The following is a 19,262-nucleotide window of genomic DNA, read 5'->3' on the forward strand; positions in this document are numbered from 1 at the left end:
CTGACCTGAGACCATGCATCATGATGTACACTTCCTGATCGGCCTACTGATAGCTGACTGATAGCTGACCTGAGAACATTCATCATGATGTACTCTTTCTGATCGGCCTACTGCCAGCTGACCTGGGAACATTCATCATGATGTACACTTTCTGATCGGCCTACTGATAGCTGACCTGGGAACATTCATCATGATGTACACTTTCTGATCGACCTACTGCCAGCTGACCTGAGAACATTCATCATGATGTACACTTCCTGATCAGCCTACTGATAGCTGACCTGAGAACATTCATCATGATGTACACTTTCTGATCGGCCTACTGATAGCTGACCTGAGAACATTCATCATGATGTACACTTCCTAATCGGCCTACTGATAGCTGACCTAAGAACATTCATCATGATGTACTCTTCCTGATCGGCCTACTGATACCTGACCTGGGAAATTTAATCACAGATGTCACTCATCGGCCTACTGATAGCTGACCTGAGACCATTCATCATGATGTACACTCACTGATCGGCCTACTGATACCTGACCTGGGAACATTCATCATGATGTACACTTCTTGATCGGCCCACTGATAGCTGACCTCGGAACATTCATCATAATGTACACTTTCTGATCGGCCTACTGATAGCTGACCTGAGAACATTCATCATGATGTACACTTCCTGATCGGCCTACTGATACCTGACCTGGGAACATTCATCATGATGTACACTTTCTGATCGGCCTACTGATAGTTAACCTGGGAACATTCATCATTATGTACACTCACTGATCGGCCTACTGATACCTGACCTGGGAAATTTCATCATGGTGTACACTCACTGATCGGCCTACTGATAGATGACCTGGGAACATTCATCATGATGTACACTTCCTGATTGGCCTACTGATAGCTGACCTGGGAACATTCATCATGATGTACACTCACTGATCGGCCTACTGATACCTGATCTGGGAACATTCATCATGATGTACACTCACTGATCGGCCTACTGAAAGCTGACCTGAGAACATTCATCATGATTTACACTTTCTGATCGGCCTACTGATAGCTGACCTGAGAACATTCATCATGATGTACACTTCCTGATCGGCCTACTGATAGCTGACTGATAGCTGACCTGAGAACATTCATCATGATGTACTCTTTCTGATCGGCCTACTGATAGCTGACCTGGGAACATTCATCATGATGTATACTTTCTGATCGGCCTACTGATAGCTGACCTGAGAACATTCATCATGATGTACACTTCCTGATCAAGCCTACTGATAGCTGACCTGAGAACATTCATCATGATGTACACTTTCTGATCAGCCTCCTGACAGCTGACCTGGGAACATTCATCATGATGTACACTTCCTGATCAGCCTACTGATAGCTGACCTGAGAACATTCATCATGATGTACACTTTCTGATCGACCTACTGCCAGCTGACTTGAGAACATTCATCATGATGTACACTTCCTGATCAGCCTACTGATAGCTGACCTGAGAACATTCATCATGATGTACACTTTCTGATCGACCTACTGCCAGCTGACTTGAGAACATTCATCATGATGTACACTTCCTGATCAGCCTACTGATAGCTGACCTGAGAACATTCATCATGATGTACACTTTCTGATCGGCCTACTGATAGCTGACCTGAGAACATTCATCATGATGTACACTTCCTGATCAAGCCTACTGATAGCTGACCTGAGAACATTCATCATGATGTACACTTTCTGATCAGCCTCCTGACAGCTGACCTGGAAACATTCATCATGATGTACACTTTCTGATCGGCCTACTGATAGCTGACCTGGGAACATTCATCAAAATGTACACTTTCTGATCGGCCTACTGATAGCTGACCTGGGAACATTCATCATAATGTACACTTTCTGATCAGCCTACTGTGATCCGTGAAGATCCGGACAAGAATTGATCTTCAACAATCCCAATTGCGTGAATGGATGCTCATGAAATCAATCACTGGATTGCCTTGTCCAGATTCGATTATTTACAGACAGCCGTCATATAGCTGCGGCGTAAAACAACAAACAAACTGCGAAGGTAATGTTCCGACGCTACTGAGTGGACGCTACACGTAACAAGTTCTCGTTCACATTCTATACTGTCTACTTACCACTGGAACAGTCCATGTATAGACATAGGCAGCAGGTAAGGGATTAGCGATAAGTGATCCGTTACCTTTCTTGTTTTAGGGTGTGACAAACGGGTATTTCTAAAGGAGCAAGACCGTGTACAGACCTGCGTATTACAGTTAACGATTAATGTAAAATAGAACTACAAATCTGAAACGAGGTCTTGTTGAAGAGCCTTGCGATGTAGACAGTGAAATGCAAATTGAATGAAGCTTCTTGGCTAAGTTAAGTGGCAAACGTTGTTATTTGATACTGTAGACGTGTACTCAGGGGCCGTTTAATTACTGTATGCACGGCTTAAAGGATCAATGCTGGTTGAGAGTACAATATTATGTAAGGACGAACCTTAATAACGGATCGGTATCACTGAAACAAACATCTATATGGACTTCGATAGGATATTGCAATGTGACACGAAATTAATTCTGAAAGGTTTTAATCCTGTCAGATTAATTCCGGTCTTGAACAAAGCCTGTGTAAAAACGAACGTGTACGTTATAACCTTGAGCGACAGGTAACAAGGCGTAGTGCACTTACCTGGTACATAGATCAACATCTGGCCCCTCCCGGTGCCCTGATAGGGAACGCGTGAGATGCTGTACCCTTGGGCGTAGACGAGGAAGTTACCGCTGCCGTCGAACGCTGCAGTGGAGACAGGACGTGCATGGTGCAACAACAAAATAATTCCAAGGTTCAAAGTGTAGAAATACAGGAAGGACTGAGACATGGTGACCGTCTTGTCCCAGTGTGGTTTAACAATTACTGAGACCACGGGGTGCGCTGTAAGAACGGTTTGTTTGCATGACCCGATGTCGACCCATCATGTTACCAGTCAAACCTACTCAGCCGTGAACATGCATTGTCACACATAATGCTATAGCCTTGCCGCAAGTCTCTACTCTATATATACATGTCGTATTAAGGTACAGATCATCACCAACCATCATTACAAAAGACGCGTCATGTGTGACACCGTTAAGTGACAAAGAAACTGTTTGACTTAATTTAAGGTTATTATAATTAATTATTTTATTTTTAACTATCGGCAACGAAAAGACTCTCCAGGACAAGACAGTTGTGGTTTTACAAAGTCTAACTAACTGGAGTGGACATTAATGGTCCACGTGACACGGCTTAAGCGGGATCTATTCTAAACGGTAGTGCAATAGGTACACTCGTCAAAGCTACGTTTTATTGCTCCGGTGAAACAGAAAACAATCCCAAATAGGCGTGCTTCGCCAGTTGTCCGCGCACATGTGATCAGAGGTGCTGCACCTCGTTGGGCAGAGTTATCTCCCATACCTGGTCCGTGGGTTCGAATCCCAGATTTCATATTTTCAGAGAGATGGTTATCGCCTACAACCCTCCATACTTAGGCTCATGTCCAATGTCAATAAAAACATATCATTTACTCCGTTACCACCTCTCTGCATGAAGATCTGAGCAAATCTGATATGTGTATGTCGTAAACGAACTAAAACGACGATTTCCGAAAGAAGAAAGGAGTATATCGACGCCAATATTCTGAAGTGGATATTTCATTCATTCTGTCCTTTCCGGGCGCCTTAGCATAAATACCCAAAATGGGGTACCATTCAAGGAATGAGAGGTATTGTATCCGAGTATAAGATCTTGGTCTAATAAGAGATTGTATCACTGTTTAAAGCCCCAAGTCATTTATTCACCAGTGATGACCAAACTACACAATTTGGTTGCAAACATGATAACAGTTGAGATGCTCAGCTAAGGAGAAACTATCGGTGGTGTAAGGGACATGCTCAGCTAAGGGCGGCTTATCGGTGGTGTAAGGGACATGCTCAGCTTAGGGCGGCTTATCGGTGGTGTAAGGGACATGCTCAGCTTAGGGCGGCTTATCGGTGGTGTAAGGGACATGTTCAGATTAGGGCGGCTTATCGTTGGTGTAAGGGACATGTTCAGATTAGGGCGGCTTATCGGTGGTGTAAGGGACATGCTCAGCTTAGGGCGGCTTATCGGTGGTGTAAGGGACAAGTTCAGATTAGGGCGGCTTATCGGTGGTGTAAGGGACATGTTCAGATTAGGGCGACTTATCGGTGGTGTAAGGGACATGTTCAGCTTAGGGCGGCTTATCGGTGGTGTAAGGGACATGCTCAGCTTAGGGCGGCTTATCGGTGGTGTAAGGGACATGTTCAGCTTAGGGCGGCTTATCGATGGTGTGAATGACATGCTCAGCTTAGGGCGGCATATCGATGGTGTAAGGGACATGTTCAGCCTAGGGAGGCTTATCGATGGTGTTAGGGACATGCTCAGCTTAGGGTAACATATGCTCACCTCTGCAGGAACGGCCGTCTCCGACGAAGTCCTGGTTACACATACAGACGTAGTGGTCGACGTTCTGGACACAGGAGGCGTTGGGGTCGCAGAGACGTGGATCACGGTAGCAGTCTGGGATGTCATCTGAAACAGTCAGTGTGGTCTTGCGTTAGTTACACAGCATTATAGGTAAATAGCTGGGCTATATTCCTGAAGAGCAGAAGAATTATTCAAGTTCCTGTTATGTTCACTGAAAGTCTTTACATTACACTCGAACGTCAAAGAACGAGGACAAAATTTTAAAACGATTTATTTAAAGATCCATGTTAACCAAAAGGGCCAATATCATTTCCAGTTTTAATCTGGAACCTACACCAACCGCACCCTGCGCCCCAGACGAGGTGGGGATTCCGCGTCAGAATAGGTCCCCAGCTACCTATGCTGGTCGTAAGTGGCGACTTAAAGGATTGGCCGGTCAGGCTCGATGACCTTGTCGAATGTTTGTCATCGTATCACAATTGCGTGGATAACGTGATTGTCTGGATAACTGGATTGTCTGCCATCGTATAGCTGGATAATTGCTGAGTGTGGCGTCAAAAAATAACCAAACCCTGCTATCAGGACCAACTTAACTGAGAAATAGCGGCCATATTGGATTTTCAGTTTCAGCGTCTTGAAGGCCCCTGAATAGGTACCCCGGATATTAGAGGGACTGATGGGAAAAGTTGTCTGTGTTTTAGAGTGAGTGAAACCATGTGGGCGTGGTTTACTTACCCCGTCGCGTGCAGGTGCGCCCGTCTCCCTGGTAGTCGGCCCGACACTGACAGCGGTAGGACCGGACATCCGGGTCGTAGATGCACTCGGCCTCCCTGGCGCAGTTGTTGACTTGGTTACAGGCTTGCACTAAACAAGGGAGGCAACTCGGATATTTTCGGCCATATTGGGCAATATTTGTGTTAAAAGGCTGGATCTTGTTTCGTTTTTGTTTTTTTAAAACTGTTCTCAAATTTATGGATAACAACTTTTATCACCTTTAAAGAGGAAACACATTCTTAAAACTATATTTGATCATTCTTCTTCAGATACTTTGCAGTAGTCAAGATATGCTGACCTCGTTGTATGCAGACCCTGCCGTCGCCCTCGTAGCCAGTGACGCACCGGCAGATGTTGCGGTTAGTGTCCCGGGGATCAGGCCCGCACCGCGCGTTGCTGTCACAGTCGTCGTCACTACGACATCCCTCCAACACACAGCGACGACCGTCTCCTGCAATGTCCAATCAAGTACCCCGTGACTACAAGATGAGCGGTACTATTGGTAGTGAGGGCACATATTTACATACAGTCAACCTAGATAACGACTGCGTGGCACAATCACAATCAGTTCGTCATATCCAACTACATTTTAAAAAATGATTAATAACATCTAAAACCTCTTCAGGAAGTTAAGAATCTCTTTCGATACAACTGCCTCTTCGCTGACCCAAAGTTGATAGAGCTGGGCCCCGTTCCCTAAAGCGATCTTAGCGCTAGGGTTTCGGAACTCCCATACTTTAATCTGGACTTACGGCAGCGTTAAGATCTTTTGGAGAACGGGCCCTTGGTCCCCAAAAACATATGCTAGCCGTCAGAGGTGACTTCAATGGCTCTTGTGCATATGTTCAGGTACTTGGTTGATCCATGTGGGATTCCGGGTTAGACTAGGTCTGTGTGGTATGATTGTCATGAGAGACGTCGAAATGGAATGGGTGGTTAGTGTCTTGGTTGAGTGTGTGTGATCGTACCCTTGCTACGTTGGGCCTTGCCCGCAACTGTCTCCATTAAAAACATGCTTTCGGAATATTGCTGATTGCGGCGTGCAACAACATGCTCTTAATAGGTTACTTGCATTTCCGACTTAATATCAGTCACTGGATTTTCGTCATATAGCTGACAGTCGTCATAAAGCTGAAATATTGCTGAGTGCGTCGTTAACCAAAAAAATAATTAAAAAATTAATGAAAAAAATAGATACCTGTACACGAAATAGCATATGAAATGACTTCACAGAAGCATATCAATAACTATCGCAGCTTTCGAACTATGGAAACTGTCACATACAGTGCTGCCATTAACAAATGCATAGATAATATACAAGAGCCTCTTTTTTATATCTATTATAAAAAAAACATGAAGTGCATCTGTGCAGAATGCAGGTGTGTTGCCTGCGCTGACGTCACCCACCTCGGTAACCAGCGCTACATCTGCAGTAGTTGTTGCCGTAGTCGGGGTCCGTGACACACTCGGCGTTCGTGTCACAAACGGCGTGGGTTTTGCAGTCGTAGGCCTCGCAACGACGTCCATCTCCATAGAAACCCGCACGACACCGACATTGGTAGGCCTGGGTTGACTGGTCAAAGTCGCACTGGGCGTTAACGCTGCATTCCACGCATGGGTCTGTAGGAGCAGGATAGTTTCGTCATTAAGGCATTTGTATTACAATTACAAACAAACAAATGAATAAATGGATATTTGTAATAAGCTATAGTCCATCCGTTGATGCATGCCCGAAGCGCTACAATGTACCAATATTAATGTGTGACAATTATATACAAAAGAAGAAGGGAAAGATGGATAGATGAAAAATATGGACACTGCTGTAACTAAGGTGAATATTGTGTGTTTGTTGTTTGTTGTTTGTTGTTTAACACTGCACATAACATTCCAGCTATATGACGGCGGTCTATGAATAATCAAGTCTGGACCAGACGATCCAGTGATTGACATCATGAGCAACGATCCACGCAATTGGGATCGATGACATGCATCAACCAAGTCAGCAAGCCTGACCACCCGATCCCGTTAGTTGCCTTTAACGGCAAGCATGGGTTGCTGAAGACCTGTTCTACCCCGGATCTTCACGGGGATGATACGAAAGAAAGCAGGAATAGATGAGTTTTGATAAAAGATCTAAAGGAGTCCATTGATGGAACATTCCTTGAGAGAGTTGGTAGTCTGTTCCACAATGTAGGCGCGCAAGACCAAAAGATCTTTGACCAAACCTTTTCAGCTTGGTACAAGTGTTCAAAATGTGTTGGTTTCAGATCTGAGGACAGGTTCAAAAGCGGAGAGAAGTTCAGAAAGGTATGGCGGCATTTGTATGTTAAGCACATGGTCTTAAACTGGGTCTTGGCACCTATTGGCAATCAATGCAGATGCTTAAGCTTTGATGTTATGTGTTACTACTGGGATGTCCTGGTCACTATTCTAGCGGCTGCTGTTATTTGGATTCTTTTAACAAATACTGCAACAGTGTTTATTCCTTTATGGGTTTTTTACAAAACAAATGATGAGCATGCTTAAGCTGGAAACACCAGGTACCTATCGTGGAGCATCTGAACCCATCACCGCTGTAACCGACGTTGCACTGACACCTGTACGTGAAGCGATCGACGTCCATGACGCATGCGGCGTTACCGTCGCATCTCAGACACACACTCCCTGGAAACAGAAGGTCCATGTATTCTCAGAATCAGTATCTAAAAAAAACTTTCCATAAACGTTTGAATCTATCAAGACGCGCGTTTTACTATATTACATAGTTTACGATGAGCCTACACAACTTTTAACCAATGTCAAAATTAAAATATAAAGGGTATGTTTCACATTCCTGCTGTCTGTTACAAATTTCAGTAATAAATAAATCAATTTGAATAACGAGAGGAACAAACGATCTCCTGTAATTTTGTTTCATATTTCGTTTTGAAAATTAAATCTTTAAACTGGTTATGAGGAGTCTCACGTTCATCCGTCGTCTCGCAGGAGAAACCGTCCCCGCTGAAGCCATCCACGCACTCGCAGATGTAGCGGCTCTCGTCCTCGTCGTACACGCACTGAGCGTTGGGGCCGCAGTTGTCCACCTCGTTGCAGCCGAACTCTGACGGGGAGACAAGGGAGGTAATAAGAGTCACGTCCCACTGACTGACAGAGGTCAAACAGTAATGTGTTTCCTTTCCATAGCGGAGTCCTTGTGCAATTTCAAGACTACCCAAACCGGACTAAGGCTTACATGTCACTATAGCTTGAACAGCTCTTCAGAAAAATAAAGTGTGAGTTAAAATTTAATGTCCTATCGGCATTATTTCAGCTATATAGCGACGACATAGAAATATAGGACAGTTGGGTAGCCTTGTGGTTAAAGCGTTTGCTCGTCTAGCCGAAGGCTAGGGTTTGATTCCCTACACGGATACAATTTATAAAACACATTTCTGGTGTCGTCCGCCGTGATATTGCTGGAATATCGCTAAAAGCGGCATAAAACCATACTCACTCACCCAATCTACGAAAGATAGTGGGGCCCATGTTGACAGATGTTGAGTGAGTGAGTGAATATCACTTAACTCAGCATCAGCTATATTGCAGCTTCAGCGATGTTGAATCAAAAGTGATCAATCAAATAAATTAAATCGGTATTATAGGAATTAAACATCTTCCATATTAACATCGTATAATATTTTCACTTGTTCCTATAAGTTGGTATTTTCATAAAAAGCAATTTACAAATCTCCAGGAGAGTAGTTTCAACGCTTGTTCCCGCCCATGGCCGGGACTTGCTTCCAGCGAAGTATAGTTTGTTTGGAGCTGAATGAGCCGAAAGGTTCATAAAAATGATAAGTTGCTTCCCTTAACCTGATACGGTCTTTGTATATATTTTACAGCCGCTTCTACTAGTAAACTCACCTATTGGGTCACAGTCGACCCCGTTTCCTGCAAAGCCGGTGTTACACTCACATACAGGTTGCTGTAGGGTGCTGTCATAGACGCAGCGGCCATTTTCCCCGCAATAAATATCACCACACAGCTGAACCTCCACTGCAATATTGACACATGAAACAGTACACAACAATGATTCAGGTTGAAAAACATAATACAATAACAGAGCGAAGCCAAAATACGAACGTTCACACCGTAGACATAACAAAACTCGGTCTTCTGATGACGAACCAAACGATAGGAACATTAAAGGTGACAATTTTACCATTCATCTTCATATGATAATATGATAGAGTGAGTATGGTTTTACGCCGCTTTTAGCAATATTCCAACAATATCACGGCGGGGGACACCAGTAATGGGCTTTGTATTCATGTCAGGTATCGAACCCGGGTCTTCGGCGTGACGAGCGAACGCTTTAACCACTAGGCTACCCAACCGCCCCTATGGTAAAAGACCCGTGAAGATCCGGGGTAGAATAGTTCTTCAGCAACCCATGCTTGCCGTAAAAGGCGACTATGCTTGTCGTAAGAGGCGACTGTGCTCAAGATATTAATCACTGGATGGTCTGGTCCAGATTCGATTATTTACAGACCGCCGTCATATAGCTGGAATATTGCTGAGTACGGCGGTAAACAACAAACAAACAACAGCAACATTAAGCCTCAAGTAAGTAGAAGCGTTTGTCTTTGTTAGGTGGAATGTAGTTACTGAACCTAACACTAAAAAACAGCAAAATCAGGCAAACCGATTGATTTCGCTGATCAATCGTTCGGAATGATCGAATCAAAATCATGTTTTTACAGCCAGTTTCCGTTTCAGTGCGGCGTTAAACAACAAACCAAACCAACCAAATATGGTAATATGATTATCAAAGGCTTATACCACTGTTAATTAACACGTTTAAAACTTGTCCAGCTGGCCGAGACGTGTACACACTCACTTTGACATGTACGACCGTCGCCCCTGAAGCCGGTCTGACACTGACATTGGAAAGTGCCCCTGACGTTGAAGCAGCGAGCGTTGCTGTCGCAGGAGTGAGTTCCGATAGAACATTCGTCGATATCTTCAAGGAGACAGAAACCATATATCAAATCTACTGTGTTTATCAGAAAATGAAACCAATAGAAGTAAGAAACTCCCTTAGCGTTATCCCCCAAGCTTCACATATCACGTGTCACCTGCATTACTGTAGACAGTTAGTCCCAGAATTAAAGTTATTGATAAAATCTTATTTAAAAATACATTTGTGATATCTAAAACAAAATCCAAATGGATATCAGAACCAATGCTTAATTTCAGAGCTGAGGCGATCTAGACTTGCCAAATTCTGTAATCCTTTTTTAAAAGTTTTCTCTAGGGTCTGGAGTAGGGCTAGGACGAGTCCAAAATTACTACCCGGGTACCCAACACCCCTATTACCCGACCCTACCTAGGTAAGACGCTGTTGGTGTCAAAAGATAGTTACAAACTGTCCGATTGGGAATAGTTTGACAGTAGCTCTGACAGAATGTATTTAGATACACGTATAAAACGATGTGGTCATGCATACACTGAAGTTGACTGAAGTTTCAGCTTTGTTCAAAGAAATATAAGTCAGAAGGAACGTGTTCATAGTCATGTAGAAATGCGAAAACATTAGAGACTTAAAATTGTCGTGTAACCATGTAGTTATATTGTGAATTTTTGTCATGAAACAATATATCACTTGAGTAACCACGGGTCCGGGTAGTCCTGTGTGTACCCGGATCCTACTCAGTACCCACCCGACCCGAGTACCCGAGTTACCCGTCCCAACCCTTCTCTGGAGGCATACTATCATTACTGGTGTAGAGAGCTCAGTGAACGAGGCATCCGTGTGAGGAGCTTACCTTCGCAGGTCCCACCATCTCCGCTGTAGCCTTGCCTGCAGACACACCGGTAAGTCTCGCCCTCGGGGATGCAGTCAGCCTCGGCAGCACAGTTCTGGGCTGCGTCACGGCACGGGTCCGAACCTACAGGTAGTTCATATCGTAATACACTCAATTCTACGAAACTTGTTTACTTGTTCACTTGACACCTGAGAATCGTACACATATATATCGAGCAATCCGTAGTTCGAGAGAAACGGACTACGATATTAAGCCAAAGTGTCAGTGTGTATTCTACCGGGATCCATATTTAAGTGTGAGGACATGCTAAAATGTGCACTACCACACAAACCAACGTATTTGAGGGATATCAAACGTGACTCATGACGTGATGGGGCTGCCTGTTAGCCGAGCCTAGTCTCCCTTTATATGAGATGGCCCGAGGCCCCCGAACGACAATCTGGACAATACGTCGTACACAATAAGGGATTTTAGACATCATCTGTCGCGTATCAGTATCAATATCAATATCAACCGCAGTATTAACTTCAGTATCCATATAACCAGCAGTATCAGCATCAATATCAACACTAGCATCAATATCGATATCAGTATCAACTTCAGTATCAGTATCAACACTAGCACCAATATCGATATCAGTATTAATATCAGTATCAATTTCGATATCAACATCAGTATCAATATCAGCATCAACATCAGTATCAATATCAGTATCAACATCAGTATCAATGTGGATATCAGTATCAACACCAGTATCAATATCGATATCAGTTTCAACACCAGTATCAATATCGATATTAGTATCAATGTCAGTATCAACACCAGTATCAATATCGATATTAGCATCAATATCAGTATCAACACCAGTATCAATATCGATACCAGTAACAACGCCAGTATCAGTATCAACACCAGTATCAATATCGATATAGTATCAATGTCAGTATCAATACCAATTTCTGTATCAATATCTTATCAACGCCAGTATCAATATCGATATGAGTATCAAGGTCATTTTTAACATCAGTATCAAAACCAGTATCATTGTCGATATCAGTATCAACACAGTATCAATATCGATATCAGTATCAACACCAGTATCAACACCAGTATCAATACCAGTATCAACATCAGTATCAATATCAGTTTCAACATCAGTATCAACATCAGTATCAACACCAGTATCAATATCGATATAAATATCAGTATCAACATCAGTATCAGTATCAGAAGGAAGGCATACCTGTCAGCATCCCAACTTTGTTGGACTGGGCGAACCTCACCACCTGGTTGCCGCTGTCGAAGAAGACGAAGTTCCTGCCCACGGAGAGTCGGACTGTCCCGACTGCCAGCACATCTGGGTCTGCTGTGCACTCGGCGAACATGATGGTCTGGTCCCAGGTGTAGCGGTAGGCGACGTCGTTGATCCTAAAAGTGCGACTCGACCGTGCCTTGATCAGCCCTGGAAGACAAACAGGGCAGTACAGCATGGAGATTCGCCCAAACACTGATCACCTGGGAGGAGATCAGGCCCAAAACATCGCAGTGCACAGACCTACATCACCAGCATGGGCATATCTGGTTCAGACCTGTGTCTAGACATCTTGAACAATTCTCCCGGTGGTCAACGAGAAGAGTTTGACGATAAGGTTTATTTCCTAATACAAGAGATTAACACAATCAACAGACGGTATAAGTGAGTGACCACATGAAATGTAACAACTCTGGAGCCAGAGAGGATGTCGGAGGAAACACAACATGAACATTTACTTTGACTAAGTTCGTCAAACCCGAGCACAAGGGGACCACCAACTAACATCAAGTACAGTTATTGTGACCAGCTGAAAAAAGTTGCCATAATTGTGGCAACTCCTGCCACTCTATTCATATGCCTTGGTAAACTTTACAAATAAGGTCTTATTAAGGTCTAAAACCTATTTCTTTGACCAAGCCTGTTATAGTGATAAAAACCCGTTGATGAAGGAAGGAAGGAAGAGGAACTGGAACTGAAGACTCAGATGGAAATATCCGAGGCCAAGTGTAGGGTACGTCTGGATTTTAACTATGATTAGTTTGAATTTGGCAGTGATGCTGAGCAACGACTATCCCAACAGCTCAGCGTCACTAACTTACCTCACATTTCAACAGAAAAGGATCTGTCTGCTGGAATGACAGCAGGAGAATCACAAGATAATAAGCAATCTGGTGAGAAGATGCAAACCTTTCGTAAGCCAGAAAACAGCTGAATTGATGGACAGGCTAATGCCAGCTCTGGTGATGCAGGTGTAATATATTCTGTGGTGCAGCAGCTACGTAAACCTCCACCTGACATTCAACAGTCTTCTGGAGATCCACTTTAGTACCAGATATTTAAGAGACAATTCCAGATAAAAAGTGTAGATAATTTTGATTTAGTTGATGAGAGGATGAGCTACTTGGAACAATTTACAACTGGGGAAGCTCTCAAAATTGTTAAGGGAGATAGTTTTTTGGACGCAAGGAGAGGTTATAAAGCAGCTTGGAAGAGGTTGGAAGAACGGTATGGCAATGAGGAGGTTGTGGCTTCTGCTTGAAACGTGCTCTCAGTGGGCATCAAATCAAGATAAGACCGTCTAAGATCTGTTGATGAGTATGCTATCCTCTTACAAGGATGCTGTGAGTACAATCACAGCTGTCAAAATCCTTGAATATCCTGATAATCCGAGGAAGTTAGTCATGACATTGCCCTATTTCTACCATGAAAAGTGGAGACATCTTGTCCTCAAAGTTCGAGATTCTAGAAGATTGGTTGATTTTCAGGACCTTGTCGACTTTGTCAAGCGTGAGGCTAAGAAAGCTGTAGACCCCATGTTTGGAAGAGATGCCTTGAAAACTGAAGAAAATAGTAACCCACCACCCCAAAGGCCGCCAGCTACATCACTAAAGCCTTCATTAAGTACTGATGTGGTAGGAGCTGTAAAACCCTCTAAGGATTCTCATAGGCCACCTTTAGTTATGGGAGCAACGATTCCTGTCAAAGCACATACTGAACAAGTGCCATGTGTGTATTGTGATGATTTGTCCCATTCGGTTGGTCACTGCCAAAAGATTACTTTAAGGCCTCACATTGAGAGACTATCCTTTCTGCGTTCAAAGGGCCTGTGTCAGGAATGTGAGCAGGTTTTTCAGAATAAAAAGAGGAAAGCAATTCCATCAGAAGAAAGAGCGAAAGGAGACAGCTGAACCTTGACTGTAAAAGTCTCCCAAGTGAAAGAGTCTTGGGAGTATTTGGGTTTGTAGAATTTGACACACTTGGATTCCAAATCCAAAGTAAACCTAAACCAAACACAGAACGAGGTATCCTATCCATTGTTGGTAGCATATATGAACCTTTGGGCTTCAAAGCTCCATTGGTGCTCCAAGCCAAGCCGTTAATGCAGTGTCTTCAGATGAAACAATATGGATTGGATCAAGAAATAGATGCTGTTTTACAAAGAAAGTGGCAACAGAACTTACCTAGACTTGAGGAAATTCGGATTCCACGATCTTATAAGCCACAAAACTTTGGAAAGGTTTATCATACCAGCTACATCTTTTCTCCGATGACAGTGATATTGGGTATGGAGTAGTAGCTTATGTCCGTCTCTTAAATGAACGTAATGAGGTGCATTGCGTCTTGGTTTATGGCAAAGTCTAGAGTTGCCCCATTGAAGAAGATAACCATACCTAGAATGGAACTAACAGCAGCTGCACTTGCTGTACGACTGTCTGGAGTGATCACTCAAGAGCTTCAGTACCGCTTAAGTGACACCGTATTTTGGACAGACAGTACGTCCGTCTTGAGATACATCGCACACACCACATCACGCATTCAAACTTTCGTGGCCAACCGCATTGCTTATTGTTGTAAATATTTGCAATCAAAGGCAGATGAACTTTTCTTTCGAAGCTTTCTGTGTCAGTCTGAAATCCATTGGCCTCAAATGGAAACCATGCCAGTACTTCAGATCCGGAAGTGAAACAGTCTGTGAGCTAGCTATGCTACAGTACATTTAGACAATGACATTTACGACAGATTAGTAAACAACTAACAGTGGTAAACAAAGTTATGCAGGCCTTAGATGTGTACCACTGTGGCAAAACCCACGAGGATGGATGTGGGTCTGACAAATCTAGAAACCTAATTCGAACCAATGTTTCTGGCACGTCTCATGGAGACAACACAAATACGCGAGAGGCATGAATGTGATTGCACCAGCGGTTACCTGGACGGAGCTTCTGGAAGTTCTCCTTGTGGTCGTCTACGACCACCTTGGCGCCCGTCTCTATCGGCGGCATGTCGCCATTCAGGGTGGTCTCCATGCGCAGGTTGTTGAGAGCGTCGTGGCCGAAGAACTTTTGTTGGACGTTGACGACGTAAGTCTTGTTGCCGAACAAGAACGTCACGGTCGCAGTCCTGTTGAACTCTCCGCCTGAAACATAAGAATCACAGTTAATTAAGCCATTTGTTTGTTTGTTGTTTAGCGCCGCACTCAGCAATATACCAGCTACATGACGGCGGTCTGTACATAATCAAGTCTGGAGAAGGCAATCCAATGGCTGACACCATGAGCATCGATCCACGCATTGGAGATGATCTCAAAGTGATGTGCGGCGGTCGAGTAACCTTGTGGTTAAAGCGTTAGCCCGTCACGCCGAAGAACCGGGTTCGATTCCCGACATAGGTGCAATGTGTGAAGCCCATTTGTGGTGTCCCCCGCTGTGATATTGCTGGAATATTGCTAAATGCGGCGTAAAACCTCACTCACTCACTCAAAGTGATGCACGTCTTCGACGTTTACAACTTTTGTGAAACCCACGAAGACGGATATGGTGCTGGACAAACGCTTAGTAGAATTAAAAAAGAGCCACAGTGAGATGGGACATTCAGAGCCTATGGGGAATCTATACTTAAATTTAGGGCTATATCAGTTCAGAAAGGGCTGGACGGAGGGGAACATAATATGGTTCAGCGACTGTGCGACAGACTAGCATGGTGCTGACCTGGGAAGTGCCCGAATCTTTGAAAACACGTGTCTATACCTCTAGAGTATCACGGTGTCTTTGACCGTGTAATTAGCGTAAACATTAACTGTTATGATAACGGCCTTTAACGACTTCAGTCAAACTTGTTTGGACTTCCAATCGGCCTGAGCCCATCTTACCCAGACAAGGGACTAACAATAAAAGTTCAGTTTCCAGGATTGCCGAAATAGGCTGGAATTATGGAGTTATATTTTGGCTGGACAAACGAGTCTATGCATAGTCCAATCAAAAGCGCGTAACGACACCGACATCCGGTTCGTAAACTGCCGTGCAAATTTCGACTAATTGCAGGATTTGTAAATCATGTGTACCGCCAACTCGGCGGCAACAGATATTTTCTAAATCTGTTCATGTTGTTAATCAAGGTGCAGTTTGCGAAGTAAGACTCGTTTAATTACATTACAAATTTGGATTATCGATTTGATCGTCTTTGAAGCAAATGCAAGAGTTGATTGGTCAATAGGAGGGACAAAGAAGGGACATAACTCATAACAGCCACTGGTGGCTCAAGCCTGGAAATTTCAGCCCAGTTGGGCGAGGGTGGAAACTGTACTTTGTTCAGTCAGTCCCTTGACTCGGAAAGATGGCATGAGCCTTGTTATATATAACTCTCAGGTTTGAAGATGAATTTCTATCACAATACCATCTTCAGAATGCCATCCAGATACGCCTACCTGTGAACGCATATCCATTCTTGGCCCGGGGGTTCGTTGGCACGGCGAACATCCATCCGATGATGCCGCCAATGGCACTGAGAGTCTGCATGGCGGTACCAAGCTCTGGGGGCACCCTGCTGATGGCGGAGTAAGCGCGACCGTCGGACGTCACTACGTAAGTGTGCATGTCAAGGTCATACAAGGTTATGCCGTTCAATGTACCGCGAACCTTTCCGTTGAGACGTTGTGGGACACCTGAGGATAGATCAAAATAGTTTTATGAGACAGTTCTATACTCAATCCTCATTCATTGAACATAATGATACCACTCGCACGCACGCACGCACGCACGCACGCACGCCTCCCTCGCTCGCTCGCTCGCTCGCTCACTCACTCACTCACTCACTCACTCACACACACACACACACACACACACACACTCACACACTCACACACTCACACACTCACTCACTCTGAGAGTTTGGTTTAGAGCCTGTGCTATAAATAATATATCAAGGCTAAATAGAAATTTGGTATATTCGAAATCTTAACGAACTCAACTTTTGCCATTTTCACAATTTATTCATCATATTAATGTTTATTGCTAACACCTGGTTCTAGGCAGGTTTTTCCGTTTCCGTAAGACGGCGGCAAACACTCGCAGCAGAAGCCCTCAGTGAAGTCCACACAGCGCGCGTTTACATGACACATCCGAGTCCCCTCCAGGCAGCTTCCGTCGCCGGTATCCACGGGGAACACAATCACTGCAACAAATCCCCACAAAGGTTACTCGGCATCTCTAACATATGACGTTACAAAATAAACGTCAACGTCAGTGTGTTGAAAGCTGAGTTTTTAGTTGACATATACAATGCTACTTTCGCTGTTGTCATTAATTTACCTCTTCTCGTTAAATGCACGCTCGTTATGCACTTGAGTGGGGAAAAAACGTTGATGTTACAAATAGAAGCACTTTATCTTTACTAGAAAACTAAATCAAGATTGTGTTCAAGGCTCAGCGAGTACACTTTAGATGGTTGTCAAAGAGATCTTCATGATTCTTCTTTAGCTTGATGGAGATATTTGAGATAGGCTATCGGTTTGACGTGCAGCGCGTGCCCAAAAAATATATCAAGGTGCCGTTGTTCAAAACAACCTTAGCGCTACGACTGTCGGAAGTCTGTGTTACGGTATAGGAGTTACGATCACGTTAACGCCAAGATCGCTTTGTGCAACGGCATCCAGGTCTGTTTTAATAGCACAAATCCAAATAGTGAGAAACATCTTCCAGCCTGCCCTGGCTGCTGCCTAATATTTAAGGGGGTTATTCAGGACAAATATTCGGTAGAGAGTCGTCACAGCCTCTAATGGACATGTCTCAACATGCGGGCAGAAGTCTGAACGTGGGTGTGAGCGGAGCACCTGGTCTGAACCCGGACCACGTGACGCGATGCATGCATGGTAACAGGAGTAGTATGTGGGACATATACAGTATCTATCATGACTAGCGGTCTATCATATTCGTTAAGGTTCGTGTCATGCATTTTATTTTGTGATATCTACCAGAGATATCTGGTACGTGTCCGCAAAGAGGTACCTATCACAGGAAAATTTAGTTTTATCTCAAATTAATTAACCGCTAATTTGTAATAACAATCACGAATCACATTTAAATATATACTGACGGTTCAAGAAGCGCCCCAGATAAGTCTTGATCATGTCAACTGAAGGCACGGGCTCTTTACTGATCTCTGTTTGGTGTTCCCCAGATAAGTCTTGATCATGTCAACTGAAGGCTCGAGCTCTTTACTGATCTCTGTTTGGTGTTCCCCAGATAAGTCTAGATTGTGTCAACTGAAGGCTCGAGCTCTTTACTGATCTCTGTTTGGTGTTCCCCAGATAAGTCTAGATTGTGTCTACTGAAGGCTCGAGCTCTTTACAGATCTCTGTTTGGTGTTCCCCAGATAAGTCTAGATTGTGTCAACTGAAGGCTCGAGCTCTTTACAGATCTCTGTTTGGTGTTCCCCAGATAAGTCTTGATCATGTCAACTGAAGGCACGGGCTCTTTACAGATCTCTGTTTGGTGTTCCCCAGATAAGTCTTGATCATGTCAACTGAAGGCTCGAGCTCTTTACAGATCTCTGTTTGGTGTTCCCCAGATAAGTCTAGATTGTGTCAACTGAAGGCACGGGCTCTTTACTGATCTCTGTTTGGTGTTCCCCAGATAAGTCTAGATCATGTCTACTGAAGGCACGGGCTCTTTACAGATCTCTGTTTGGTGTTCCCCAGATAAGTCTAGATCATGTCTACTGAAGGCACGGGCTCTTTACTGATCTCTGTTTGGTGTTCCCCAGATAAGTCTAGATCATGTCTACTGAAGGCTCGAGCTCTTTACAGATCTCTGTTTGGTGTTCCCCAGATAAGTCTAGATTGTGTCAACTGAAGGCTCGGGCTCTT

At 44.0% G+C, this 19,262-nt stretch overlaps 1 protein-coding gene across 1 annotated transcript in view; it reads right to left on the reverse strand.

The window, feature by feature from the left end:
* LOC139442786 (nidogen-like) overlaps positions 1-19,262 on the reverse strand; it is a 62,927-nt gene that overhangs the window by 5,957 nt on the left and 37,708 nt on the right. The window contains exons 6-19 of the mRNA XM_071223677.1: positions 17,417-17,569; positions 16,824-17,060; positions 15,330-15,536; positions 12,329-12,547; positions 11,086-11,208; positions 10,158-10,280; positions 9,182-9,313; positions 8,244-8,378; positions 7,823-7,942; positions 6,686-6,898; positions 5,577-5,729; positions 5,240-5,368; positions 4,484-4,609; positions 2,711-2,815 (exon numbers count right to left, since the gene is read on the reverse strand). Coding sequence (XP_071079778.1) covers positions 2,711-2,815; positions 4,484-4,609; positions 5,240-5,368; positions 5,577-5,729; positions 6,686-6,898; positions 7,823-7,942; positions 8,244-8,378; positions 9,182-9,313; positions 10,158-10,280; positions 11,086-11,208; positions 12,329-12,547; positions 15,330-15,536; positions 16,824-17,060; positions 17,417-17,569 — 2,175 coding nt within the window. The remainder of the gene's footprint in view (positions 1-2,710; positions 2,816-4,483; positions 4,610-5,239; positions 5,369-5,576; positions 5,730-6,685; positions 6,899-7,822; positions 7,943-8,243; positions 8,379-9,181; positions 9,314-10,157; positions 10,281-11,085; positions 11,209-12,328; positions 12,548-15,329; positions 15,537-16,823; positions 17,061-17,416; positions 17,570-19,262) is intronic.

The sequence above is a fragment of the Haliotis cracherodii genome, unplaced genomic scaffold (assembly GCF_022045235.1).
Source record: "Haliotis cracherodii isolate W230 unplaced genomic scaffold, xgHalCrac1.p SCAF_5, whole genome shotgun sequence".
Classification (NCBI taxonomy): Eukaryota; Metazoa; Mollusca; class Gastropoda; order Lepetellida; family Haliotidae; genus Haliotis; species Haliotis cracherodii.